The sequence below is a fragment of the Ipomoea nil genome, unplaced genomic scaffold, assembly GCF_001879475.1.
Source record: "Ipomoea nil cultivar Tokyo-kokei standard unplaced genomic scaffold, Asagao_1.1 scaffold0688, whole genome shotgun sequence".
NCBI classification, from domain to species: domain Eukaryota; kingdom Viridiplantae; phylum Streptophyta; class Magnoliopsida; order Solanales; family Convolvulaceae; genus Ipomoea; species Ipomoea nil.
In genome coordinates, this window is record NW_017617116.1 from 2907187 (window position 1) to 2934941 (window position 27755).

Here is a 27755-nt window from a genome sequence, read left to right on the forward strand (position 1 = left end):
AAATTGATCAAATAAGTCTAATTTACTAGTAATCAACCGATAAAGTTATGCTATTGACCACCATTGATAACGTGTTGATGGATTTTAATGCACGAGTATAACATGGTGATCATGTAGATGGGCTTGACTGCACCTAAAAAGAAAAATAGACCCTCAAATTTTATCTAAAAAGTCAATTAAGCTCCTAAATCTTTTAAAGTAGTAATTAAACTCATCAACATTTTATTTTGGAGCAACAAAGCTCACGGGTTGCTAAGGTTCTGGCAACAATTTGACGAAGCTCCAACCTACACCGATACTATTTCTGATAACAAAGCGATCGGCGAATTTTCGATGACAAAGCGACGGGCGAACAGTTGCGTGGTCGCCATTGAAGAAGGTGGCCAGGGCCACCTTCTTCAATGGAAACCGATCGCTTTGTTATCGGAAATGACGGTGGACTAGGTCGGAGTTTCGCAGGAGGGTTGTCAAAATCCTAGTGATCTGCGATAGCATGTCACTAATTGATTTTTGAGTTTCATTGTATTAAAATAAAATGTTGATATGTTTAATTACAACTTTAAAAAATTTACGAGCTTAATTGACTTTTCAAATAAAGTTGGATGGTCTATTAGGAAGGCTTCTAACAATTTTCTATTTCATCATTTTCTCTTTATTATATATAAGTGGCAAGAATTATAATTTTCCTGGGACATCCCCAATAGTAGATCTTTCATGATTTTTTAGAATAAAATAGCCAACATGAAAGAGAGAGAGAGATGGGGAAGGAGTTCCTCTGCAAGGAGGAGTTTTTCGCAGAAATGTGAGACCCACGACAGAACAAGCAAATCCAAGCCGCCCACACGTGAATGTCAAAATTGCGTATATATGGCGCTATTTAGTTTTTTTTTTTTTTTTTTTTTGAAATCAACCTTGTTTTGTTTCTTTTTTCCTCTTTTCCTCTTTTTTTTTTTTTTTTTTTGAAAATACTACATCTACTCCATTTTTTACTTCCAACTTTTACTCTCAAACGTAAAATCTTAATATAGACACTTGTATTAGAACCCATATGAAAAAAGTAGCCTATCAGTATGGTCACATTAAGAAATATGATTTAAAAGTCTATATAGTAGAAACTCTCATTTTTTCTCCCTTCCCAAAAATCTTCAAGAATTAAAAAAAAAAAAAAAAAAAAAAAAAAAAAACTATTGAATGTTGGGTAAAAAGTAAAGAACGGTAAATGATGTCATATCGTCGAACTTTATGCTTTGAACGTTGTACCTTTCTCTTGCCTTAACCGGTTAACCGTAATGTTACTAACAGTTTTCACGGACATTCACATTCACATTGAGAATGGTCTAGAGAGAGAAAAACGGATAGATAGATAGATACATACATACACTCTCATACAGATATAGAGCGAGCAAGAGTGAGAGAGAGAGAGAGAGAGAGAGGAGAATGTTGCTAATGATACAGTCTTCTTCCATATCTCCTCCTTTGCAGCACCTTAGCAGCGCTAGTAATACTACGGTTCTTGTTCCAAGACTAACGCCTAACCATAAGCTGCAAACTATTTCTCTCACTATCCACAAACACAATGAGTTCCGATTATCAGCATCTCCCTCCGTTTCTTGCCGCTTTCCGAGAACACCCGCCAAGCGTTCTTCATTCCGGGTGTGAATATTCACTGTATTTCAGGTTTTTAGCTTAAGATTTGATGTTTAGTTACTGCTTTGGAGTCCTGCCCGCAAAGTGTTTGATGCTAAATTTTTTTACTTTGTTTAAGTTTATGTTAGACTCTGTTGTCTGCCGCGCAGTTTATGAATCTTACTCCTGTTTTGAGGTCAATTTGACGGAATTTCAGCTCAAACATATTATACCCGTCAGGGGATGTAGGTTTTTTTTAGAAAATTTGGTTAGATTTGGTTGGTGCTTAATTACTCGCTTTAACCGTTTAGCTTTGCATGCTTGTCAGACAGCTTAAATTTGGGTAGTGCAAGGTTATTCAGGAGGGGGATGGATAAAATATTCCATTTTGTGGAGTGGATATTACTTACTAACTGTTGAAAGAGTTTACTACATTTAATTTGAAAGTGAGGGGATATACTATATATAAGTGACCAGTATTATATTAATAAAAGATGGGCAAAACCGGGGGCAACCCCAGCCAAGTTCGTTAGGGTGTTGATTTGGTAACCATAAGACTACAAGTTTGAGCAGTCTATTGCCTTCTTGGTTTTAGCCAGTCAGCTATGAACAACCTATGTTGGTTTATCTCCTTCTGGTCCTTTGTCGTTCTGACATTGTGAAGTTGATGTTAGCTACTTAGCTTAGAGCTCTAGAAGTATTAATATTTTAAACTTTTGTTGCATCCCTCTCCCTTTCCACAATGCTGAACCATGTTAATAAGCAAATTATGAATTCATACTGAAACTATTGTGATGCTTGTAAGTTATTTTACTAGACATTCCTGAGGTCTCCTCCTTTGCGTACCTAACAGTTTCTCTTATCATTCATCCATGCAGGTTTTTGCACGGAAAATGGAAATATTTCCTTTAGCTTCAAAAGACCTTGAGGGTAATTTATCTTTCTGCATCTAAATCTTGTTTAAAAACATTTTCTTAGTGATCATGTGCAGTAGTAATACCTGTTCTCGATCTGTGTTTACCAAAAGTGGTCTAACTTGTTTTGCTGTGGACCACCCTTCTTATCGTTGGTATTCATGCATTTCCCTATTCAAATTGATACATGATCAAATTTCATTACTGAAAGAGTGAACTGCTCACTATGAAAACTGAAAAGGGTAAGAAATTTTGCTACAATTTCATAAGGTACAAAACATAGAACTCAATTTGAAGTGTAAAAGTTTCAAATTCGTGACGAGTTTAATTCCAGATGATGTAATTAGTTTCAAGATAGAGAAACATACTTGTCAAAATTGCAGGGTAGAGAACTATAGAAGTTTCAACTAGCTTCACTGTCCCATCTTTAGAAGATTTTTTCTTCTTAATCTAAATAAATAGATATCTTATTAGGAAGCAAATGGATCCTCTGCATGTGATTTAACAATTTGTATTGTTTGCTTCAAGATACTTGATACATTCAATTATTTTATATCTGATTAACATGATTTTGTGACATTGGTAATCAATAAAGACCTGAAACCAACCTGCTGAACAATATTCATGTGAGATGGTATAATGTAAATTGAGATGCAGTCCTTTGGGTTTGTGAAATTGTTTTGAATTAGTTTAATTTGGAACTTAAGTTGTATATTAAACACTCCCTAACAAAATTGCAGTCTTTTTCTTGCAGAATCCTCGCCAGACTTATTAACTGTTGAAGATATTACCAGTGTGAATAGACCATTTCTATTTATATCTGCTTTCTCATATGGGTCAATTTTGTGGTTGACATCTGCACAAGTGTCACATGCCAGTGAAGGTGTCAATGTGAATATGGTTTACGAGGTTGGGGAGTTATTTGAACTGGGGATCCAGCTTACCTACCTGCTTTTGCTACTAGCACTGCTGGGAGCTGGAAGTTTCTTTGTCATTCGCCAAGTCCTTGTCCGTAGAGAGCTTGATCTTTCTGCTAAAGAATTACAAGTAAGTACTCTGTATCAGATAATTCAAAGATATCTGTTCCTATAGTTCGACTATCAGATTTGATTCTTGAACTTGCATGTAAAGCAATTCTGGTTTCACTTTTGAAAATACCTCCATTTCGGAAGCTATTTAAAGTGAAGGATCCGGTGCTAAAGGATCAATGGAGGGTAACATAATAATGTTAAGGGACTAACTGTACTCACTTTTGCATTCATGGTTTTTGACTGTCGACTGATTCAAAGAAGAGGGACCAAAACTCCAAAAGTGGAAAAGAAAAACCCTAACGTGAACTAATTAATTTATTTCTTGCACTGCCCATCCATTTTGAAATAGATCTTCTTCTTTTTCTTCCTCTGGATACCATGTTGTTAAAGATCTTTTTTTTTTTTTTTTTTTTTTTTTTTTAAATTTTTTTTTTTAAAATTTTTTATTTCATAAAGAACTTGGTGAGGAACTCATGTTAATTAGATGCAGTTTGCTTTACCTTTGGTGGCTCTGGGGCCAAGATTTGGATTGTATCAAGTCCAGTGCCACCACTTCTCCATGCTCTATAACTAGATTTTGCATAAACATGACTCACACCATTCAATCAAATTACATAGCCACTATCTGCCTGAGATCCAAATATCCAATTACAAGTGGTTTTTGGGCTAACATCAATGAATTGCCTGATCTTTAGAATTTAGATTGACATATCTTATTGTTCTGTCCCAGAATTTTAAACATAAATTGTCAATTATACATATTTGGAAACTCTTAAATTATTGTGTTCTGTGTGTGTGTGTGTGTACGCTTGCCATTTGTGTATGGTGATAGAGATGAACATGCACATAATGTGATTTTGAAATGAATCTCAGGAGCAAGTTAGAAGTGGTGATGCAAGTGCGACGGAGCTTTTCGAACTTGGAGCTGTTATGCTGAGAAGAAAATTTTATCCAGCTGCAACTAAGTTCCTGCTTGAGGCTATTGATAAATGGGATGGAGATGATCAGGATCTCGCCCAGGTATGTTGTTGCTTTACAGCATCAGTTATCCTTAATTTTCGAACGAATGATATGTGATAATGAGGTTAATATACATGTTCACTTCCATGCTCATATGTTTTTCATCTCACTGGCTAAAACGTATCTTAACATCATTTCTTGAATAAGAAAGGAAAAAGGGAAAATATGACCAATAAGTGTGTTTATCTAATCAAGTAATTGGAATGATATTACGCCTTGGAACTCTATCAAAAGGTTTTGTATTAAATTGCTAAATACAGTGACTTGTTTGAATACATGAGACAAATATAATGTGTGTAATTTGTACCTCTAATCTGCAGCACTTTCTACATTGATATTGTGCTTGAAAGTTCTCTTTCTTTATCTAGACAGAGTGTAGTGACCACAAACATTTATTCATTAGGGAAAGCAACACTTTCGCCCCTGAATTGTTTCACTTTTAGAAATTTGATCACTGTTAATTGATTTAGACATATTTAGTCCCTTAATTCTTCATTATGTTGCACTTTCAGTCCCTTGTGTTATATAATCATCAAACTCCGTTAGCAAACTCTTTTTATGAGGTTATGTTTGTCGTTTAGAATCAATATCTATGATAAAAGTTTCATTCTCTCCATGTGAACACCATTTTTAACAGTGAATATTGATTCTAAATGGAGTTTGACATTATGAACAATTAAGGAGCTAAATTTATTTAAATTAACTTACAGGGACCAAATTTCCAAAAGTGAAACAATTCAAGGGTCAAAAGTGGCCATTTTCCCTATTCATTATCATTGCCTCAAGACTTACTTTTCGTGTGTACATGGAGATGAAACGAATTACAACAACCTGCATGTCTTCTAATTCAACATTTTTTTTTTTTCTTGAATGAATGTTTTGGCAGGTTTACAATGCTCTGGGTGTGAGTTATGTTCGGGAAGGGAAAATTGATAAGGGAATTGCCCAATTTGAGACTGCTGTAAAGATCCAACCAGGTTATGTGACTGCCTGGAACAACCTTGGGGATGCCTATGAGAAAAATAAAGACATGAAGAGTGCTCTTAAAGCATTTGAAGAAGTTCTACTTTTTGACCCTAACAATAAAGTAGCACGTCCTAGGCGAGATGCATTGAAGGATCAAGTAACAATGTACAAAGGAGTTTCCGTTAAGTCAAAGAAGAAATGAGTTTCCTGTAGTGTTTATTCTGCATTTTCTCCCTCCTTTGAGGATTGATTGCATGACTCTGAACTTGTACAGGGATTCTGGATCTCATGAAAGAGGATGAGTTTTGTTGGTTAAGGAATCTCTCTATATATTTTCATATTTAGGCATAAGATGCAGCTTCAGTCAGCGGTGAAACCTCTCTTGCGTCGTCTCTCATGGTTGCACATAATTCTCCCTTGTCTCACGACCAAAAGGAATGCCCTTATTCTATTTGGAACCTTGAGTTTCTATGTCTTTGACCAGACCTTAGAAAAATTAGTTAAAAATGACATTGAAAGTTATCATTTTCAGTTAGGTCCACTTTTTATTTGAGTCAGATTAGAATGAATTGAGATTTTCTGAGAGATTTAATTTGATATATTATACACTCAAAATGGATAATTGGTGAACAAGAAATGATTATCAAAATATATTCGATTATTTGAATAGAAAAAAATGGACTTAAAAAAGATTTTAAGTAGTCTTTATTTTACATTAGGAATGATGTGAGTTTGCACTATTAGGACTTTATGTATATGAGTCTGTTTAGAACTTCTTATCCTTGTCACACTGTGACTCTCTACTTCTTATCATTGTCACACTGTGACTCTCTATTCTATATATTCACATCATCTGATCTCATTGCAATTAAGTTCAGAAAATATAATACAATCAGTTCTCATCTGGTATCAGTTAGCTAGGGTTTTGTGATTCATAAAATCAAGAAGATGCAGCGCTGCGATGGCAACCTTAATTACCGTGGAGGTCAGCAACGTGGCTTCGATGATCCATGTCAAATCTGTAAAGGTTTCGGCCACACAGGAGTCAATTGTTTTTGGCGCTATGATGATCCGTGTCAAATTTGTAAACGTTTTGGTCACACGGGAGCCAATTGTTTTTGGCGCTATAATGATCCGTGTCAAATTTGCAAAAGTTTCGGTCACACGGGAGTCAACTGTTTTCGGCGATATTCAGGGGCTCCGGGTTCTCAGGCTAATTTGGTGTTTCAGAATGGTTTAGTTGCTAAAACCTCGTCAAATTCTCATACTTGGGTTCCGGACACTGGAGCCACAAATCATGCAACTCCAAACATCGCTGCCCTTTCTACAACGGAGAAGTACACTGGTAATGACACTTTACGTGTCGGTGACGGTATGGGTTTATCTATTAGTCATGTTGGCCATGCCTCTTTTAATACCCCTTCTAGATCATTTACATTGTCTGATATACTTCACGTTCCGCGTTTGTCTAATTCTTTATTATCTGTTCAGAAGTTTGCATCCGATAATAAAGTCTTTTTTGAGTTTCACCCCTCCTTTTTTGTTGTGAAAGATATCAATACCAAGGAAATACTTCTTCGGGGCAATAGTTCGGGGGGACTATACACACTTTCATTACCTAGTTCGTCTCCGTTAGCGTTTATTTCCGTTCGTGCCTCGGCTTCCACTTGGCACAATCGTCTGGGTCATCCTCATAACCGTGTTCTTAGCCATATACTTCGTTCTTGTTTGGTTAGTGGGTCCCGTGATAATATTCGTTGTCATAATTCTTTATGCAATGCGTGTCAATTAGGCAAATCTGCCCGTTTTCCCCTCCCCCGTGTTGCTTCCTCTAGTTCTCAAGTCCTAGATCTTATTTACACAGACATTTGGGGTCCTGCGCCCACTTTATCTACTTCTGGCTTCCGTTATTTTGTGATCTTTGTGGATGACTATTCCCGTTATACATGGTTCTTCCCTATGAAATTAAAGTCTGATCTTTATGTCATCTTTGATAAATTTCGTACTCTTGTTGAACGGTCCTTTAATTGCAAAATAAAGGCCATTCAGTCTGATTTAGGTGCTGAGTACAAAAAGTTGCATTCTTTGTTTGTTCAATTAGGAATTCAACATAGACAATCCTGTGCCTATACACATGAACAGAATGATCGTGTTGAACGAAAACATCGTCACATTGTTGAAACTGGTCTGGCTCTTCTAGCTCATGCCTCTGTTCCTTTGAAATTTTGAGATTTTGCCTTTGAGACTGCTGTCTATTTAATTAACAGAATGCCATCTTTTGTATTAAATAACTCCAGTCCTCATCTCCTGTTATATAAATCCCCTCCTTCCTATCTTTTTCTTCGTGTCTTTGGGTGTTTATGCTATCCTCATCTTCGGCCATATAATCGTCATAAGATGTCATACAGGTCTTCTCCATGTGTCTTCCTAGGTTATCCTGAGTCCTTTAGGGGGTACAGATGCATGGACTTACATACTAATAAGATTTACACATGCAGGCATGTCATATTTGATGAAGAAGTTTTCTCCTTTGCTACTAAAATTTCTTTACAGGATCTATCTACTCCGTTTTCTGGACCTTGGGCGGAATCTGTTCTCAGTCACAGCACACCTATTCCTGCCGTGTCCAATGATGAGCTGCCAGAACCGCCGCTACCTGCTTCATTCGAACCAGCCGTGGATCCCGGACAGGCTGCCTCGTCAGGTGATCCTGTGGAGCCTGTTGCTCGCCGGCGAGGCCGTCCACGTGGGCGGTCCATCAGGCCCAATGTTCGTACTCACTCAATGGCCACTCGCAGCAACACAGATGCTCCTCTTTTTGCACTAGCAGCTCAAGTGCATCCCACGGAACGCACATGTTACTCTCAAGCTGTCAAATATCCTGAGTGGCGTGAAGCCATGGACCAAGAATTCAATGCTCTCCTGCATAACCACACATGGTCTCTAGTTCCACCCACTGCAGGTATGAATATTATTGGCTGTAAATGGGTGTTTCGTACGAAGAGAAAGGCTGATGGTGCTATTGAAAGGCATAAAGCCAGGCTGGTTGCGAAAGGTTTTAATCAGGTTCCAGGTCAGGACTTCTTCGACACTTTTAGTCCAGTGGTAAAGCCTACGACTGTAAGACTCCTTCTATCTCTAGCTTTATCATCTGGGTGGTCTATCAAACAGCTAGATGTTCATAATGCTTTTCTGAATGGTAATCTGGCTGAAACAGTTTATATGAAGCAACCCCCTGGTTATATTGATGCTAACTTCCCGAATCATGTTTGTTTGTTAAAAAGATCTCTGTATGGGTTAAAACAAGCTCCCAGAGCTTGGTTTAATCGACTACATACGTTCTTACTATCGGTTGGCTTTCAAGCATCCAAGACAGATGTCTCTCTGTTCTATTACTCTAAAGACTCTGCTTTGGTTTATCTATTGGTGTACGTGGATGACATTCTTGTAATGGGAAGTGATCAGGGTATTATGTCTCAGCTCTTGTCCAAACTGTCTGCTACATTCAAAATCAGAGATCTTGGTGAACCAAATTTTTTTCTGGGTATTGAAACAGTTAAGAGTGACAATGGGATTATTTTATCTCAACAACGGTATATGAATGATATTTTAAAACGGGCTGGAATGTCTGAATGCAAACCCCTTTCTACACCTATCTCTGTCTCGAAAACTGTCCCCTTCAATTCAGATCTATATGATGATCCCACACAGTACAGGAGTCTAGCTGGAGCACTACAATATCTCACTGTCACACGACCTGACCTATCCTTTGCAGTTAATCAGTTATGCCAGCATATGCATGCTCCCACCATATCACACTGGGAGCAGCTCAAACTGGTACTCAGGTATGTTAAGGGAACATTTGATCATGGTTTACGCATACGACGATGCTCATCTAGAGACATTCATGCTTTCTTTGATTCTGATTGGGCTGGTTGTCCTGACGATCGAAAATCCACGAGTGGTTTTGGTGTTTTCTTGGGGAGTAATCTTATATCATGGGTTTGCAAGAAACAGAGAACTGTTGCCAGGTCATCCACTGAGGCTGAATACAAAGCTCTTGCAGATGTTTGTGCTGAGGTTCTATGGATTATGTCATTATTGCGTGAGATACAGATTCCGGGTATTTCCATTCCAAAATTATGGTGTGATAATCTAGGAGCTACATATATGAGTGCCAATCCAATCTTTCATGCCCGCACCAAGCATGTGGAGATTGATTATCATTTTGTTCGTGATCGAGTAGCTTCGGGCGATATCCAAGTTAACTTCATCTCCACAAAGGATCAACTTGCTGATATCTTCACCAAAGCTCTGCCTGGACCTAGATTTTCTTCCTTAAGGGACAAGCTACAGGTTACTAGTATACACTGTGCTTGAGGGGGAGTATTAGGACTCTATGTATATGAGTCTGTTTAGAACTTCTTATCCTTGTCACACTGTGACTCTCTACTTCTTATCATTGTCACACTGTGACTCTCTATTCTATATATTCACATCATCTGATCTCATTGCAATTAAGTTCAGAAAATATAATACAATCAGTTCTCATCTGCACTAGCATATCTAAAATTAATCTTTTTGAGTTTGAATAGTATAGCATAGAAACTCAACAAATTATTGTGTGGCTATGTGGATCATGGTTCAAATACAATGTCATTTTGACGTTAAAAAAAAGTTGTGCTCCGCACACTTATATGTGTTAAAAATAATGAACCTTCTGGGATAAGATAATGTATTTTGTGAGTTAGAATAATGTATTTTATGTGTTATAATAACATTTCTGTAGTAAGATAATATACTTTATGTGTTAAAATAATACATTTTATGAGTTAAAACTTAAAATAATATATTTTATGTGTTAAAATAATATATTTTATGTATTTTTGAACCATGGTGCACACAACAAACTCTCTTACGTATATGGAGTGCAAATGAGCGTAGAAAGGTTGGACGTGCGCACCCTATTAATGATGCAATGTACTAGAAATTGTAAGTTAATTCTGATCAGTTTAGGAGTTAAGCATTTAATGCCATGAATGCTAATGAATTCTATTTTTCTATAAAAACCCTATGTTAGGTAGAATGTTTGAGGGATTTGGAGAGCAGAGAGCTATATATGGTGTTGAATAGATGGGATGGTCCGGATGGACACATGAGTTTTAATGAATGACTTACTAGAAACTTATGAGAATTACAAAATATGCAAGGCCGCGGAGCTTCGAATGTGATATTCACAACTACTTTTTGGTGAGGTTTGGAAGTGGTGAAACGAATGATTTTTTTACATGTAAAGGGAAAATATTAGAATTAGGTAGATTAAAGGTCAAATGTTGGAGAATAATAAAGCTTTTGCTAATGCGATGGTTCCAGTAACGAGTCTTAACTAACGTATAGTGCGAGAAGTCCTTTGGAAGAAGCTTCCTAGAGGTTGGGTTAGACTAAACTTGGGCAGTAGTTTGCAACTAAATGGTTCAAAGGTGGGACGTGAAGGAGTGTTGTGAGATCACAATGAATTTTGTGTATTGAGATTTTCTCATAATATTTGTTAGTGTTTAGTAACTAAGGTAGATTTTTTTTCTTCGAGGAGGGTGGACCATTATAGGGTATTAGATTTAGATAGAGGCCGATTCGAGAAAATAACCAAGTTGATTAATAGCATGAAGGTTCCCATTTGGCCATTTAGGAAGCCTAGTTCAATATTGCAAAAAGCTATTAAGCAGAGATTGTGAAATTCATTTAGGTCACATCTTTTGGGAACAAAACAAGGTGGTAGATAACTTAGTGAAAAAAGTGGTGTATCATGGAATAGAGGTTTAACGGTATTATTCCCTTCACTTTCGGTGATGCAACTCATATGGGGACCATGGGGTGATTGCGTTGGTTAGTCTACTCAACAAATAGTGTTATAACAAGTTGATGAGATTTTGAGTTTCTTGTGTTTGTTGATAAAAATAAAGTTTTATCATTTTGAATTTAAAAAACAAAAAATAGAAAAATACAAGTTTTGAGATTGAAAAATGCATAAATTCTTTTTGGTGGAAATGCACAAGAGATAAAGGATTTTGCTAGAAATAATGGGATCATTTGACCTAAAATATGAAGAATAGGATTTAGAAGAGTCAACGCTATTTAACATTGCCATGCTTAACAAGCAAGGCTCGCGACTATTCACATAATAACCCGATTCTCTTTTGAGTTTAAAACATTTAGAAGGATCCATGAATACCTCATTCTAATAGCTCCCACATCTCAACTCCTATGCAGGAGTACCTTGAACATGCAAGTGTCGCATATCTTTTGCATGAAAACACCAAATGTTAGGATAGGGACATTGTTCATGATAGTTTTAACAATCAAGATGCTAGCTAGAAATATTCTTAATATTTCTCTAAGCTCTAGAACGATCTTAGACAAAATTAGCTGAAGATGGGAAATCAACCGTGAATACTATGTTAAAAGTTGTTATTGCAGACTAATTGGGGAAATTCTAGGTCCTTTCTACATTCCCTGGGAGGAAATTTGATGACTTGAAAATCTTCCTTTGCCAAACATGCAACTCTTGTCTCTCCACATATGATAACCTTTGGGGCTATAAAATCCAATGTCCTGAATTATGCTCATCATCTTGCTCTTCACTTGTTTAATGAATGTTGAATAAGGGTTGTTGAATCAAATTTGGGCCAGGAGTGAAGTTTAATTAATAACTTCTCAAGCTTCCAACATTAGATTATTTACCAATTATTATTGCCTTACAAGAGAAACTTTCAAACACATGATCATAATAACTTGAGAATTATAGTTAGCCTCAAATGAACCTACTCCCCCACCCCTCTCAACCTGAGTGTTTGCAAAATGGAAACACTGTTGGTGTCAGAAAAACTCAAATTAAACACTAACGTCGCTCTACACGCTAGAGGTGAACAAGTATGCCTTACCTGAACTTTTGTGCAGCCAGATATATGATTTATAATTTTTTGTTCACCCCAACAAGGCATATGCAATTTGTATTAGGGAAGCATTGGTATTGAATTGGAACTTGATGCTCAACTTGTAGTCTTTGAAATCGCCTCTCTCTATTTTAACACTTTTATTCAGGATATTAAAGAATTAACTTTACACTTTATAAGAGAATCATTTTTTGAGTCCGGATTTAAAGAATGACACTTTAGGCCTCTCAATTTTATAGTTGATGTTATCTTAAGGATTAATCTACTTTTTATTATAAAAAATAACTCATTTCTTACAATTTTTTGTCCTGACGAAATAAAGCAGTAGTTTTTGGGTGGAGATTGGATAACGTAATAAACTAATAATAATACAGTATTATAGTATTACATACGACTTCATAGCCAAACAACGAGGTGAAGCTTAAGAGTTCTACACCAGAATCGACCTAGACCAGAAAAGCAATGGCTGCGAAGGAGGCAGGTCTTACCAGCGGAGAGAGACTGGGACCCAATAACCATAGGCCACATTTGAAATGCTTTCAGAATTGAGAGCGTGGGCCCCACGTAATTGAGGGCATGATAGAATAGACTTTTCTCGGCGCACCGTCGTACCAAAGCAAGATGCTGCTATATATTGTCTGCCTTCCTCTTACTTTCTCCTTTCTGTTCTCTCTCTAAAGCCTCTGCTCAGTAAATCAGCCTCTGGGTATTCTTGAATCTGGTAAATATCTAATATTTGCTGTTCCAATCATATTTTCTTGAAATTTTTTTTGTAGTTTGATTAGATTTTGTCTAGTTTGTTTCTTGGTTTGTATTTGTGGTTTCTTTTAAGTAGTATAGGATGGGATATGATGGTGTTTTCTTTTTGAAACTTGGTTCTCTATGAAGTTGTGCTTTGTGATTTTGTTAGGTTTTATTTGTTATGGTATGTTTAATCCCAGCCTCCAATGGGGTTTGTGGAGATTTGATTGTAATTGGACTATTGATCATCAGCTCAAATCTGATGATTTTAGTCAAGAGTGTAAAGAGAGGATTTGATTTTTCAAACACTTCTTTATTATCTGTATAATTTTGTGTAGTTGCTGATATGTGTATGTGGTTATGGTCTGGAGAGCTGCCCCCTCCCAGCCCTTTGACTTGGGTTTAAGATGTCATATCCCATCCCATTAGATACACCTAAAACCGAAGGATATGTGCTGGGCTTCAAAAAAATCTTGGTTTATACTCGAGATCTTGGTTCCATGTAATAAGGATTGAACACGTATGCTCCTTTGATCTAAATCCTGTTATTCCCCTTTCACTGGAGTTGGGGGTGTTGTAAAAATCATGAAGCTTTTGAGTTCTAAAGGTGGAAACCGTGTGATTAGGAAACACTGAGAGGTGTGGAGAAAATTTCTAGGACAGTATTAATCATATATTAAGATGATATTTTGCTGGCACCGATTTTTCTTTTTGAGAATGCAACATAATATTGTCCTTCTCTCGTTACCATTTCCATACGCGAAAAGTTTGATGTTATTTGTTTGATTTATCTTAACACCATCATGATTCATGGCTATGGACATGAAGCTGGAGGCCACTTTGATCGGAGTTGCTGTAATGGTTATTTTCTTTGACCGAAGGGAGGAACTGTGCAAGAGAAGGGCACGTATTGCTATACTACTCTTCAGCAAGAGAGTAGTTTAGCAATGGTCTTGTTCGAGGTATCAACCACTACTCCACAGAAAAACCTAGGTGGGTACTGGGATTGCCAAAAAAGTCTATAATGTTATTCAATACAAGGGACTTTAGAGTCCTTTTCTTTTGGGGTGACGAGGGAAACCCGCACCCACTATCCAGGGGGGTATGCACGCCCCGCCTTGTGACCCTAGCCGGCAAAGGACCACAAAGAGGTAAACCAGCCTAGGTTGTCCATAGTTGACCGGCTCAAACCAAGAAGGTTAGGATTCGAACTCGTGACCTTGTAGTTACAAGTTTGTATCCTTAGCCATCTTGGCCGGGGTTACCCCACTTTAGAGTCCTCCTTTGGATCAAGGCGTGTGTTCATCACTTTAGACCTTTGGATGTGACTCTAACTTGTGGCAGAGAGATTAGTGTTGAAGAGCTACAATGCAAATGCCCATGTTTTGTTCGGGTGTTTTAAAAATTACCATTTTGATGATACATTGTTCTTCAAAATTTATTTTTGACAATCTCCCTGTGATGGGGAATTAGTTATACTTTGAAGTGGAACAAAATAGTCTCTTTCCGTAGCTAATGTCTTGGTAACATATTATGAAAATGTTTGCACACAATTCTAGAAAGAAGTATTAGGGATTAAACACTTCAACACCTGCAAGCAGCAAGGATAGAACCCAAAGATTTAGAGTCTGAAGTTTCAACTTTATTCAGCTTCGCTAAAGCCCAGTAGGCAATGCTTGATTACTTTTTAATGTATACGGTTCTTGTTATTTAAGCGTATGACTTTTATATATTTTTCAAAATTAATTATTACTCTGTAATTGCTTGTAAGCAAGAAGTAACATGTTAATTGGATAATATAATGCTTGGTTACTTTTTGGTTTGCGTTTTATTTTTGTTCTTAAATTAACTATTACTCCGTAATTGCTAGTTAGCAAGAAGTAACATGTTAATAGAATAATTCTTCAAACTATTTGCTTTCTTTTGAGATCTTCTACGGGTTTTATTGAAATGTTATATTGATGTTCTCATCGTATTGCAATTTTACCTCTTCTTTTTTTCAGTTGGATTTTAGTACCTCGAAAAGGAGATTTAACTATGGATCCTGATAATGGGCTTGACTCAGATCCTTGGACAAAATCTTCTTTGTCTTGCAATGACTTTTTGGAAAATGTTCCACCAGATGACCAGTCATTTAACGTTTTTACTTTGCAACAGCAGAAGTGGGAAAGTTCTTTTCTGAATCAGCTTAACCAACCGTCTCAGAATCAATCTTCGGTTTCTACTATCAACAATATCCAAATCAGAGTTCCAGATCAACAAGATACCCAAGCTTGTGATTCAAATAAGATTCAAGAATGGGATCCGAAAACTATGCTAAACAATCTCTCTTTTCTCGAGAAGAAGATCCACGAACTCCAGGATATGGTGCATGTAATCGTTGGACGCAGGGGGCAAGTTGGGTTTCAAGCGAACGAGCTTTTGGTTCAGCAGCAGCAGCTTATTACAGCTGACCTAACTTCGATCATCGTTCAACTAATATCAACTGCCGGGAGCCTTCTGCCGACTGTGAAGCACACTCTTTCCTATTCGGGCCAAGGGGGGCAACTTGTACAGCCTGGCGGAGTTGCAACGCCTCCTGGAGCAGGGTTCAACAGCGGTGGGGTGACACAAAGTGTTAATAATGTAAGTAAGGTGGAAGATCAGTCCATCCATATTGATCCGGTTGGGGATTCGGGTGTTGAAGAGCACGAGTTGAAAGACGAGGATGAGGCTGAGGAAGAAGAGAATCTGCCTCCGGGTTCCTACGAGATTCTGCAACTGGAGAAGGAGGAAATCCTTGCGCCTCATACTCACTTTTGCACAATCTGTGGGAAGGGGTTTAAGAGGGATGCCAATTTACGGATGCATATGAGAGGCCACGGGGACGAGTACAAAACTCCAGCCGCTCTCGCAAAGCCCCACAAAGAAGTCAGCTCCGTGCCAGCGCTTATAAAAAGATATTCTTGCCCTTACGTCGGGTGCAAGCGCAACCGGGAGCACAAGAAGTTTCAGCCCCTGAAGACCATCTTGTGCGTCAAGAACCATTACAAGAGAACCCATTGCGAGAAAAGCTACACTTGCAGCAGATGCAACGTAAAGAAATTCTCCGTCATTGCTGACCTAAAAACACATGAGAAACATTGCGGCAAAGATAAATGGCTTTGCTCCTGTGGCACGACTTTCTCTAGGAAAGACAAGCTGTTCGGGCACATTGCACTTTTCCAAGGCCACACTCCCGCTATTCCTCTCGATGACCATAAAGGATCCTCGTCTGGGCTGTCTGATCCCAAGTTAAATAACGCTTGTAGTGGAAGTCCACAGAACGCTATTGATGTGAAAGATCCTGGCAGTTACTTTTCACCGATGAACTATGATACGGGTGATCTTGGAGGATTTCAAGACTTCCCCAGAGTCCCATTTGAAGACTCGAATAGTTCGTTCTCTTTTCTACTATCAGGTTCATGTGATTACCCTCAGAAGGCAGGGAAATATGGCAGTTCCAGTGAATAGGGATAATAATTAGTAGTAAGTATTATTTGCTGTTTCTTGATGGCCTTACTATTGTAGTAGTAGTATTATTATTGCAGACTTCTATGTTAAGAATTCATTTATATAAACTAAAAAAGTAGTATTATTCTATTACAGGCTGTCTGTATGCAGTTTGATTACAGTCTGTTTCTTTACATAACTATATAATAAAGGAGGCCATGGCAAATTGATGGAGTAAGGCGTAAGGGTAGGGCATATGATTTGGAATGATGTTGTTCTAGACTTCCTAGCCTCTAACTTTCATAATATATGGTTTATCTTTTTTTGCCTTGTTGCATGATAATTCTCTCAACATGAGTCATATGTGGTTGTGGAATTGTTATTTTTAATAGAAGGGTTGGGTTGCCATGTGTTATAGATAAAATAAGGAGAGAAGGATTCTTTTTAAAAAGTAATTAAGGTTTTCTTGGATTGGTTTTGATTGTGATCATCCTTTATAATAAAAATCTTTGTCAAAGAAGGAAAATGTCGATTTGACGCCAAAAAAAAAAAAAAAAAAAACAAAAAACGAAGTAATAACGTGCCAGCCGACGCAGGCACTGCACGTGCCCGGCTGGCGAGTTGTCGGTGCGCAAAACACGTAATTGCGGCTTTCCTTTGAATTTTCTCTCGCTCCACAAAAAACCATTCTTGAAGGGCATATTCATTTTTCTCTTTCCTCTACCTCATGTTAGACCCCACAAAAAACAAAAAAAAAAAAAAACTAGAGATGGGGATGCTCTTACTTCAAAACACCATAATCAAGAGAATCAAAATATAATCCACACTTCTCCCATGTATAGCTTCGATTGTATATGTCCATTCTTGCTTCCAAAACACTAAAATAATTTAGAATAACAAGGATGTCACAAGGAAAGTAATTTTTGGTTTGAAGAGTTTACTAGTCTTTTTTTTTTTTTTTTTTTTAACGAATATAAATATAAATATTGTATAAGAAGTAAAGTGGTTCAACTAACTTTATCCAAGTGAGTAGAATGGCCGGTATCAATTGGCTGACCTTATTGATATTTTATAGATTGTAATATTATATTATAGACTCATAGTTTATAGCCGCCGCCCTACCCACCACTCAAAATCCAATGTTTGAAAACCCAATTCACTACATTTATAAGAACAGAAACCAAGAGTTCTGGACAATTGACTGGGTTTGATCCTGCCCATAATGAGAATATTATGGAGCACTGGAGCAGCATCATATACCTAATAGCACTATTTTATGTTCAAGAGAAGAATAGTTTTTGTTCAATGAATGAACTGTTTGTAGTGAGAATTATGGAGCAATATGAGCTTCAAGCCACACACAGCTTCTCCAAGTCTTGAAGGTTTCTTTGGACGGTGGCGATAATATGTCTCCTTCAGAACAACATCATCTGCAGATGACCAGGTTGTGCCTCTGGGAGAGCTGTCAGCCCAAAGGAACCTCTCAGAAAATGGATTCACGAGGCTCTCCCGGAAATCTGATGCAGTCTCACATAGTAAACCCTGCAGCATCAGATGAACAAAAGGACTGCATTAGTATCCCAAAAACATCATTTGATTAAGTTTAACACAACACAGAAGAAGTGAGTAGTAGAGAGAATTTTTCCTCACCTCTGCCATGGACTTGATCTTCAGAGTGACATCATCACTGAGAAGGACAAGTTGAGCATTGTTGGTTTTTCTGAAGGAAAGAGCATATTCAAGAATGTGGTCTTCTGCTGTTGGAGAAACTATGTTCAAGAAACTATCGTAACCGATTAAAGATGCTGGAGTAGCAGGAGGGGTTGGTGGAATGGCGCTTGCTTCTTCCTCTGAACTCTGCACATGAATCCACCACTTCGTATTTATCATACAATCTTCAACCCACTCTAAAGCTGAACTCACCTCTGTACTTCTTCTAAAGAAACCACGACGCCTTTTCATGCAATCGAGTTCCCTAATGACTGAGAAGGCAGTAGCCAATCAGGTAAATGAAATAAAAGATTAATAACATAATTTGATGGATTAAGGTTTTCACGTACATGAATGTAGAAGAGGTCATGAAAAAAATTACAAACAAGTGATTACCAATACGGGGTATGATCAAACAAGTCCTTTTGAGACCTTGCAAAAGCTGCAGAGCCTTCCTTGATTCTTTGTTCAGCAGAGAAGTAGTATCCACCACCATACACCATCTCTTGTTTTCCTCCCTGACTATGTGCTCCTGTAATGATATTTGAGACACACATAGTACATCATAATTCAAAACAAATAGAGTTCATAATTAAAATGTCACCATGAAAGTGAATTTTGTCTCAAATACTAACAAAAATTGATTCAGAAGCTTAGCACAAGAAATATCCAAATGAACTTACAGAAAAGGGATAGACCTCTTCCACTCCTAGATACTTGATGTGATGGATACTTTTTGTAGAGACATCTTGTGTTGAATAGTTTGATTCAGTCTTGCTGCTCTTGGAGCTAAGAGAGACAGATTGAAGGGGTTGCCTATCTATTTTGCCCTTCTGTGTAAGAGAGACAGATTGAAGGGATACATTTAGTCCTTTCTCTTCTTGATTTCTGGAAACAGCACAGATTGATATCGGCTCTTGAAGCACTTTCTCATAGTGACTCTCTTTTTCGACTGACATGCCTTCATATTGATGCGGATTAACAACAGTTCTGCTAAAAGTTTCTTCAAGTTTTCCTACCATGTTCATTGACAACAGAGAATCATCCTCATTTGCTTTCCATGTGTGTTTCTTAGTTTCTCCAGGCTTTCCAATCTTGTCCATTGACCACAGAAAATGAGTATTAGGGGTCATATTCTCTTTATCTGGAGTGCAAATTTCGCCATCACACTCACCCACTTTCTCAGTACAATTGTCATTCTCCAAGGAGAAAGGCATGCCTTCATCATTATGGATCCTGGGATCAACAGCATTCTTCAAAGGAGATGGATTAAGCACCTTCTTCTTCAGTATATTTTCAAGTTTCCCCTGCTGTTTTATTGACCTCAGGAGATGAGTTTTCAGAGCCACATTCTCTTTATTTGGAGTTACATTTTCATCATCTACCTCATCCATATTTGGAATTGAAGATTTCATAGTTGATTGACTTTTTAAGTCAATTTCAAGCACAGAACTTGAAATGCAATTCTCTTTACTTGGAGTGAATATTTCTTCTTCGTCCATTCCTCCACTCAGAAAATGTATATTAGAAGTAATGTTCTCTTTATCTGGAGTGACTGTTTCATCAACCAATGTAGATTTCATAGTCAATCCATTTCTCAAATCAAACTCATCTGTATTCTTCAAGGACCCAAGTGGGAAAGAAGTAGGAGTGAGATTCCCTTGGTCTGGAGGGGAGATTTCTTCTTCATCCACATATCTGCTCAGAGGAGGAATAACCAGAGTTGTGTTCTTTTTATCTGGAAAGACTATTTTAGCATCTTCACCCACAGAAGATATCATAGCACTTCCTGTATCAAACAAGGACCTGAGTGAGACAGAAGTAGGAGTTTGGTTCTCCTTGTTTGGAGTTAACATTTGTTTATCTGGTGTGAATGTTTCCTCATCTGCACCACCACTCTGACAGAGAATACTCATAGTTATATTCTCTTTGTTTGGAGTGACTATTTCATCAACTTCATCCACATTCAGAGGTGAAGTTTTCATTGTTGATCCACTTTTCAAATCAAACTCATATGTCATCTTCAAGGACCCAAGTGGTAGAGAACTAGGAGGGGAATTGTCTTTGTCTGGAGTGAATATATTTTCACCCATATCTCCACTATGAAAAAGATCCTTTGAGAATGATTGAATATCAGTATCTGCATTATTCTCTGATTTTATTTCAGAACCAAAACTGGACCCAAGTAGTAGAGAACTAGGAGGGGAGTTCTCTCTGTCAGGAGTGAACATTTTTTCACCCATATCTCCACTCTGAAAAAGATCCTTTGAGAATGATTGAATATCAGTATCTGCATTATTCTCATATTTTATTTCAGAACCAAAACTGGCCCTTGAACTCTTATTTGCATCTCTGCCAGTCTGGATAACCTTCATAGTCACATTCTCTTTGTCTGGAGCTTCTATTTCATCAACTTCATCCACATTCTCTTTGTCTGGAGCTTCTATTTCATCAACTTCATCCACATTCTCTTTGTCTGGAGCTTCTATTTCATCAACTTCATCCACATTCTGAGGTGAAGATTCCATTGTTGATCCACTTTTCAAATCTAACTCATCTTTCGTCTTCAAGGACTCAAGAAGTTGAGAACTAGGAGAGGAGTGCACTCTGTCTGGAGTGAACACCTTTTCACCCATATCTCCAATCTGAAAAAGATCCTTCGAGAATGATTGAATATCTGTATCTGCATTATTCTCTGATTTTATTTCAGAACCAAAACTGACCCTTGGACTATTATTTGCATCTCTGCCATTCTGGATAACCTTCATAGTCACATTCTCTTTGTCTGGAGCAACTATTTCATCAACTTCATCCACATTCAGAAGTGAAGATTTCATTGTTGATCCGCTTTTCAAATTCAACTCATCTGTTGTCTTCAAGGACCCAAGTGGTAGAGAACTAGGAGGGGAATTCTCTTTGTCTGGAGTGGAGACTTTTTCACCCATATCTCCACTCTGGAAAAGATCATTTGAGAATGATTGAATATAAGTATCTGCATTATTCTCCGAATTTATTTCAGAACCAAAACTGACCCTTGAACTCTTCTTTGCATCTCTGCCAGTCTGGATCAGAACACTTGAGGCTTTTCCCCTTCTTGACCAAATGTTCAAAGCAGGTCTTTGCCGTGATCCTAGTGATGCACTCCCTGCATTTTCTGTTTGGAACTCTGCAAGAGAATGCTTTTGAGCAAAAGAAGGTTGTGGCATATTGTCCTCTTCATCAAGCTGGTAGTCAGGTTGTCCAATATTACTTTTATCCTCTACATGAATTCCCGTATTGGTGGTCTTGCACTCCACTTTCTCTTCATAAGCAACTGCAGAATATATATCCTCAGGCAAGGGAGGTGCTGCAGAATACACATCTGTATCAGAATGCAGTGAATCTAGGCCCTCCAATTCATCTCTCTTTGTCAGTGAATCATCATGCGAGAACCCATCCTCATCCTAAAATAAAAAATCCAAGCATAACACAACTTAATGAAAGGGAGCCACTATATTCTGCACAATCCCAAAATACACTGCATATTATTATTATCATTTACTCTAAGAGCTTACCTGATTTCTTTCTCCTTCCCCTTCTTTAACAGGCTCTGACTCCATAATTGTAGGCAAGAATGGAATCTCCAAATCATAAGCACGGCTCGAAGGAATCCAATGTAGCCTGTACACCCTACTGGATCCCCCTAGCTGCATTGTATCACCTTCTTGCAACTTAACCCGAACCCCTGGTTCAATCCTTTTCCCAGCAATCCAAGTCCCATGCACTAACACAATAACAATAACAAAGCATTTACTAACTAGAAGCTGAAACCATTTCCTAAATCTTCAAGATTCATCAAACATATTTATAAGGAGCAATGCAACGAAGATGTATAGTACAAGTCCAGAACTACAAAACAATAAAGTTACAAGTTCATAACAACACACACACACACACACAATTGCAGACACATATAGGGTTTTGAATAGCTAGAAATTCAAAGGTATCAAATGATTATACACATAGCAATTGGATAATTACACATGTTTACTGATCAATAACTAAATTCAAGAGCGATCAAACTTATTGAAATCCGCTGACATACAGAATCGAGGAAAAATTGAAACTCAGTATTCATCAAGAAATGAATCATAACTGCAAACTGAAAATGAATACCAGAGGAAAGATCAATGACAGAGAGGGATTGGGAGGAGGGATTGGAGTGGATGCGGAGGTGGAATCTGCTGATGCTTGGATGCTCCAAAGTGATGTTACATTCTGGATGCCTTCCGACCACCAAGATTTCTTCCAATTCCTTCTCGGATTCTTCCGAAAAGGCAGGGTTATCGAGTAGGAAAATGTTCTTGAGGATGGCGTTGTTCTTCAGCACTGTAAACACAGGTATTTTTCTTTCTTCTTCTTTAGCCGAAATGAGCTCTACTCTAGGCTCTTCTTGCTTCTCCATTGTTGAATGCAGAGAGAGAACGAAGAGAAGGGTTTTGAGTAAGGTTGAAATGAGACGGAGAGAGAGATATCTTATGAATGATTTCTGAGAAAAATGACCGTTGAGATTTGAAACGGTTCTTTAATTGCCAAGAATATTTCTTTTTATTTTTTCATAAAGAGAAACTAAAAATAGTTTGAAATCGAGGTACCTACATGGCTACATGGCTACGTCAAACCCTGACTCACCACGGCATGTATTCATTTCAATATTAATAATATGTTTTTAAATAATAAATTAACTATAATTACATTTTGATTAAATTTAATGTAATTTTTATTTGGATGTAATCAACAAAATTATTTATAATATTCAAAAATTTTAAATATATAAGTCTATATTAAATTATGCTAAAATAACAAAATCATACCATATACATTTTCAATTATATCCTAAATATTTAAATATAGAAAAAAGGGTCAAATAGACCCCTAAATTTTACAAAAGTGCAATTAAACTCTCAAACACGTCAAATTGGGTCAATGAAACCCAAAAATCGATAAATGACTTGTTATTACAAGTCATTTCAATTCCGGCGACCAGCGACGAATTCCGGCCACCGGCGACAAAATTCGGCCGTCCGGTCGTCTTCCACTGGAGAAGACGATCGGACGGCCGCCTTCTCCAATCCATTGGAGAATACGGAGAAGAACGACCAGATCTGGCTGTCTTCTCCAATCCATTGGAGTCCAATGGAGAATACGGCCGTCTGGTCGTCTTCTCCAATTGAAGACGACCAAATTTTTTTCGCCGATCGCCGGAATTGAAATGACCTGTTATTACAGGTCATTTGCCGGTTTTTGGACTTCATTGACCCAATTTGACATGTTTGAGGGTCTAATTGCACTTTTGTAAAATTTAGGCGCCTAATTGACCTTTGAGTAAAGTTTAGGGGCCTATTTGACCATTTTTCTTTTAAATATATACGGAGTAATTTTTAGTTTTAGATATTCCTATTATATCACCTTTTTTTAAAAAAAAATTTTAATATTCCGTACTAAAATTAATATAAAATTTTAAAATTCAAATTTGACCCACTAAGCTCATGAATGGAGTTTTTATATTCAAACTCAAGTGCTCGGTGCTCAACCCATGCTAAGCGTTTGGGAGTGAGTACCAACAAGATGGATCTGAATTGTCATTCCTAAATATTCAAGTTAAAAAAATAAAAAAAAAAATGAAAAGATTAGAGTTAGGGTTGGTCCTATAAAAATAAGAGTATTCTATCAAGTGGCTTGTGGTCCATTGGTATCGGGTTACTTCTTTAAGTGGGAGTTGATAGGTTCGAACTTAGTTGAGACAACTAGTGTGTATATGTAGGGTATCCCTTCCTTATAATAAATTTAAAATAAGAGTCTTGTTTATAAGAGAAAAAATGAAAATAAGAGTACTATTAGACTCAAAATTTATTTATTTTTGTAAATTCTATTTCTTATTTTTAAAATAGTCTAAATTTAACATTTATTTTATTTTATTTTATTTTATTTTATTTTTTCGGTTCTAAATCATAACCAGAATTATTCTTACTGTTTCGATTCGGTTGCTACAGTGTACGGTTAGGTTCGAACCAAATCGTGGTCATCAATACATATAAGCAATAATTTGTTGAAGAGAAAATAAATAAATAAATAAAATACTTATTTTAAGGGTAAAAATGTACATTTAACATAAAAGGGGAAAAATCACCACTTTTAACATAACTTAGGGGGAAAATGTGGATACATGAATAATTTAGGAGAAAAAAGTGCTATAACTACCCTATAAACATATAACTCAGGGAAAAAAGTGTCATTTTCGCTTACAAATTTGACTCCCAGCAGGAGCGAACCTTCTTGATTTGAGGCTTTGAGCCGAATATATAATAATGTAATAATTGCCAGAGATTAAATGACAAAATTTTGAATTGTTTTAATAAATAGGCCCTTAAATTGAATTAGTTATGCATTTTTTTTAAACAACAATATCTGCGTGCTTAGAAAAATCTTAGGATTCAAACTTAAAGATTTCTTCCCTATTAACTTTTGGCATCATATGTCACACATATTCAAAAAATTCAAAAAATAAATGAAAGCAACTTGCAAGAAAGTCAATATTAATTTCTTGCTGGAATGCATATATATGTATGAAACTATAACCTATATATCTATCATAATCATAATTTTACAAGAAAGAAAGAAATTAATAAGTCAGAACTATTTGACAACATGATCGATATAATCGAGTCATACACAACACTGCCATGCAGATGCAGTTATCAAACACCTATCTTGCCAAGCTAGAGAAATACCCTTCCCATCATCTCTCTCAACAACTCTAAATCCGCCATTATTAACACAAGATGAAGAAGAAGATGATGATGAAGAAGGAGAATGGCTTCTGATTTTCAAAAGCAGTTTGGCTTGCATTACATTCTTAGAGCTCAATTCCATCTCACAAAACCCACCACTCTCCAATAATACCCTCTCTCTCTCATCATGTCTTTGATCATCAAAATTCATCACACTTTTGATCTCTCTCCCAAGATGGTTCTCGATGCTCAACCTCTCATGGCTATCTATGGGGAGACAATCGTCCAAGGAATCAAACATGGCGGCGAAATAGTGTAGAGATTCCATGAATCTTGATAGGAAACTTTGAGGTAGTTTTCTGCAAATTACGTCTTGCTCCACCACGGTGACGACTGAAGGGCGGAGAGAATGGACGGCTTTTAAGGTTTCACTAATGTCGGCAGTTAATCTGTTGTCGTTGACGTGAAAGGATAAGTTGACCGCCGTGGTTTCATTCTCGAGTGTTACTATGTTTCCTAGGTTGGACCCTTTCAACAAACCGTGAAATTCAAACGACAAATTGCGAAAGCCTTTGGCGAAGCTTAGGAGCCTGGCCTCGGTTTCTTGTAGCTCGTTTAAGGTTGTGGCGAACCCGGTTATCCTGAGGGAAATTCGGTTTAATAAAGCTGGTGTCGTGGTAATGTTTTGTGAAAGGGATTGGATTAGGGATGGCCATTGGAAGCCATGGGAGATGTCGAAGTCAATAACGTGCAAAGAGGGCTTGTTCTCGTTCTCGAAGGCTTCAATGATGGCTTGGTTAGCTGTGAAGTGAGCGAATTGGTACAAAGGGGAGACCTTGTAGAGGTGTGTGAAGGCTAAGAACTCTTCTTGGGAGGTGGGGGGCTTCATTATGGTGTGGTAGAAGGGCGATTTTTGGGTTAGGAGGCGGGCGGTCAAGGCGGCTGCGAAGTACGCCGACACTCTTTGGATGGCGTCTCCTAGTACGGACACATTTTGACACAATTCACTAAGGTTTGCCATTGCAGAGGTGAGGTTGTTGTCGTTGACAGCTGCCGCGGCAACCAACAACAAGTTGATCAAATGAAGGCCTTCCCGGCCTCCCGAGCTTTCTTTGCTGGTCTTGTGAGTCGAGTTCAGCATCTGCTCTCCTATTTGAAGGAGACTATATATCTCCTCTTCATAACTCGAAATGCTGACTAAGTCTTCTCGCCTCTTCCTTTTCTTGTTCCTTTCACACCCTAATGGTTGTTGTGTGGCGATGGCAAGTTTAAGACTCAAGAACTCATCCTCATCATTTATGCTTTCCATTTGGTTTGAGAGAAAGAGAGAGAGAGAGAGAGAGAGAGAGAGAGATGTAAAGAGGGATTGAGAAAAGATTAAGGTTTGGGTTATAAAAGGTGAAGTTTGGAATAAGTCCAACCTAAGAAAGACAAAGTAGAGGTATATATTCTTTTTCTTTAAGGTGAAGATACCTTTTAGATTGTTCTCCCCTTGGAAAACTGCATAGATATATTCTTTTGTTAGCCCCTAGGTAGGTAGTTCGGAAGTCTCAAAAGATGCTATACACATTAGACAAAATACAGCGAGAAATATGGTGTACGTGTTCATTTAAAAATATATTAATTAAGTTTTATTCTTCCCCAAAAAGTCGAATTTCTTATGGAACAAGACAATAGTCTTTGTTTGGTAAAATAGTTAATCTATAGGTCAATTTCGACTTATTTGATCACTATTAGTTATTTGACTTGGTTTAAAAATCAATATAAGTGTTTGATTAATTAGTTTTTTGTATTCCGAAATGCTAAAATTCAAAAAGCTATTCAAAGCAATTTTTTCAATTAGCTTGTTGAGAAAAGAAATTATACCAAACAGTTATCATCTAACAGCTAATTTACCAAACACTTTTCTACAATTAGCTAATGTTATCAACTAGTTGTACCCTCTAATTAACCCAATCAGCTAACAGCTACCAACCATTTATCAAACAGTGCCAACGTCAAATGTCAATGCACATACCAAATATGTCTACTTTGAACATAATTCTCACACTGTCGCCGCCTGGTTTTGAACTTATTCTCATTATATATGACTACATTGGTTGAGTGAAAGAGAGTAAAAAAAAAAAAGAGTGAAGAAAAGACTATTCTTATAGCTAGTGATCAATTAACACATGTTACATGTATAAATTAAACAAGTATGAAATATATATTGGGAGAACTCCAACCAAGTTGGTTAGACTATTGACTTAATAGTTACAAGTGGTACAAGTTCTACTCTTAACGGGAGTGGCCTATTGGCCTTCTTGGTTTGAGCCGTTAAGTTATGAGCAACCTAGGATTACCTCATTTTGATCCTTTGTCGGCGGCTACGGTTACAAACGAGGTTTACCCAATACACACCCTTAGATAGTGATTGTAGATTTCTCTCGTCACCTAAAATACCGAGAGTATATGTATGACAAATGTAACGTTTTCCCTTATTTATTATAACATTAGGGTTAGAATTCAAGTTATGATAAATATTAATGTATTTGTTATTTGGTGCAACACTTACAA

At 37.3% G+C, this 27755-nt stretch overlaps 4 protein-coding genes across 8 annotated transcripts; 2 read left to right on the forward strand and 2 right to left on the reverse strand.

The window, feature by feature from the left end:
• The first annotated feature begins 1330 nt into the window (after positions 1-1330).
• On the forward strand, positions 1331-5903 carry LOC109175772 (uncharacterized protein ycf37). Of its 2 annotated transcripts, none has more exons than XM_019325124.1 (5): positions 1331-1653; positions 2505-2556; positions 3295-3587; positions 4445-4591; positions 5478-5903. In XM_019325124.1, exons 1-5 carry the CDS (start codon positions 1438-1440, stop codon positions 5757-5759), a joined length of 990 nt encoding a protein of 329 aa, XP_019180669.1. In that variant the 5' UTR covers positions 1331-1437; the 3' UTR covers positions 5760-5903. The 2 variants fall into 2 exon arrangements, with proteins under 2 accessions (XP_019180669.1, XP_019180670.1); XM_019325125.1 differs by having other exon boundaries at positions 1649-1677.
• A 7062-nt stretch (positions 5904-12965) lies between these two features.
• LOC109175769 (protein SENSITIVE TO PROTON RHIZOTOXICITY 1) lies at positions 12966-16872 on the forward strand. Of its 2 annotated transcripts, XM_019325119.1 has the most exons (3): positions 12966-13228; positions 14077-14241; positions 15252-16872. In XM_019325119.1, the coding sequence occupies exon 3, from the start codon at positions 15286-15288 to the stop codon at positions 16738-16740; it is 1455 nt and encodes a 484-aa protein (XP_019180664.1). In that variant the 5' UTR covers positions 12966-13228; positions 14077-14241; positions 15252-15285; the 3' UTR covers positions 16741-16872. The 2 variants fall into 2 exon arrangements, with proteins under 2 accessions (XP_019180664.1, XP_019180665.1); XM_019325120.1 differs by lacking the exon at positions 14077-14241.
• A 989-nt stretch (positions 16873-17861) lies between these two features.
• Positions 17862-22920, reverse strand: LOC109175765 (FHA domain-containing protein PS1). Of its 3 annotated transcripts, XM_019325117.1 has the most exons (7): positions 22585-22920; positions 21984-22192; positions 19113-21872; positions 18826-18961; positions 18370-18701; positions 18162-18261; positions 17862-18083 (listed from the first exon to the last, which is right to left on the reverse strand). In XM_019325117.1, exons 1-7 carry the CDS (start codon positions 22871-22873, stop codon positions 18022-18024), a joined length of 3888 nt encoding a protein of 1295 aa, XP_019180662.1. In that variant the 5' UTR covers positions 22874-22920; the 3' UTR covers positions 17862-18021. The 3 variants fall into 3 exon arrangements, with proteins under 3 accessions (XP_019180662.1, XP_019180661.1, XP_019180660.1); XM_019325116.1 differs by having other exon boundaries at positions 17862-18261; positions 19128-21872; XM_019325115.1 differs by having other exon boundaries at positions 17862-18261.
• Positions 22921-25075: 2155 nt separating this feature from the next.
• LOC109175510 (scarecrow-like protein 23) lies at positions 25076-26585 on the reverse strand. Its single transcript, XM_019324778.1, has one exon. The coding sequence runs from the start codon at positions 26506-26508 to the stop codon at positions 25135-25137; it is 1374 nt and encodes a 457-aa protein (XP_019180323.1). The 5' UTR covers positions 26509-26585; the 3' UTR covers positions 25076-25134.
• Between the last annotated feature and the right edge of the window lie 1170 nt (positions 26586-27755).

Coding starts and splice junctions, on each gene's coding strand:
- LOC109175772 (XM_019325124.1), top strand. CDS start 1,438: ATGTTGCTAATGATACAGTCTTCTTCCATATCTCCTCCTTTGCAGCAC. Junction 2,557..3,294: donor AGCTTCAAAAGACCTTGAGG/GTAATTTATCTT, acceptor TTTTTCTTGCAG/AATCCTCGCCAGACTTATTA. Junction 3,588..4,444: donor TTTCTGCTAAAGAATTACAA/GTAAGTACTCTG, acceptor AATGAATCTCAG/GAGCAAGTTAGAAGTGGTGA.
- LOC109175769 (XM_019325119.1), top strand. CDS start 15,286: ATGGATCCTGATAATGGGCTTGACTCAGATCCTTGGACAAAATCTTCT.
- LOC109175765 (XM_019325115.1), bottom strand. CDS start 22,873: ATGGAGAAGCAAGAAGAGCCTAGAGTAGAGCTCATTTCGGCTAAAGAA. Junction 18,702..18,825: donor TTTGATCATACCCCGTATTG/GTAATCACTTGT, acceptor CTGCCTTCTCAG/TCATTAGGGAACTCGATTGC. Junction 18,262..18,369: donor AGATCAAGTCCATGGCAGAG/GTGAGGAAAAAT, acceptor CTGATGCTGCAG/GGTTTACTATGTGAGACTGC.
- LOC109175510 (XM_019324778.1), bottom strand. CDS start 26,508: ATGGAAAGCATAAATGATGAGGATGAGTTCTTGAGTCTTAAACTTGCC.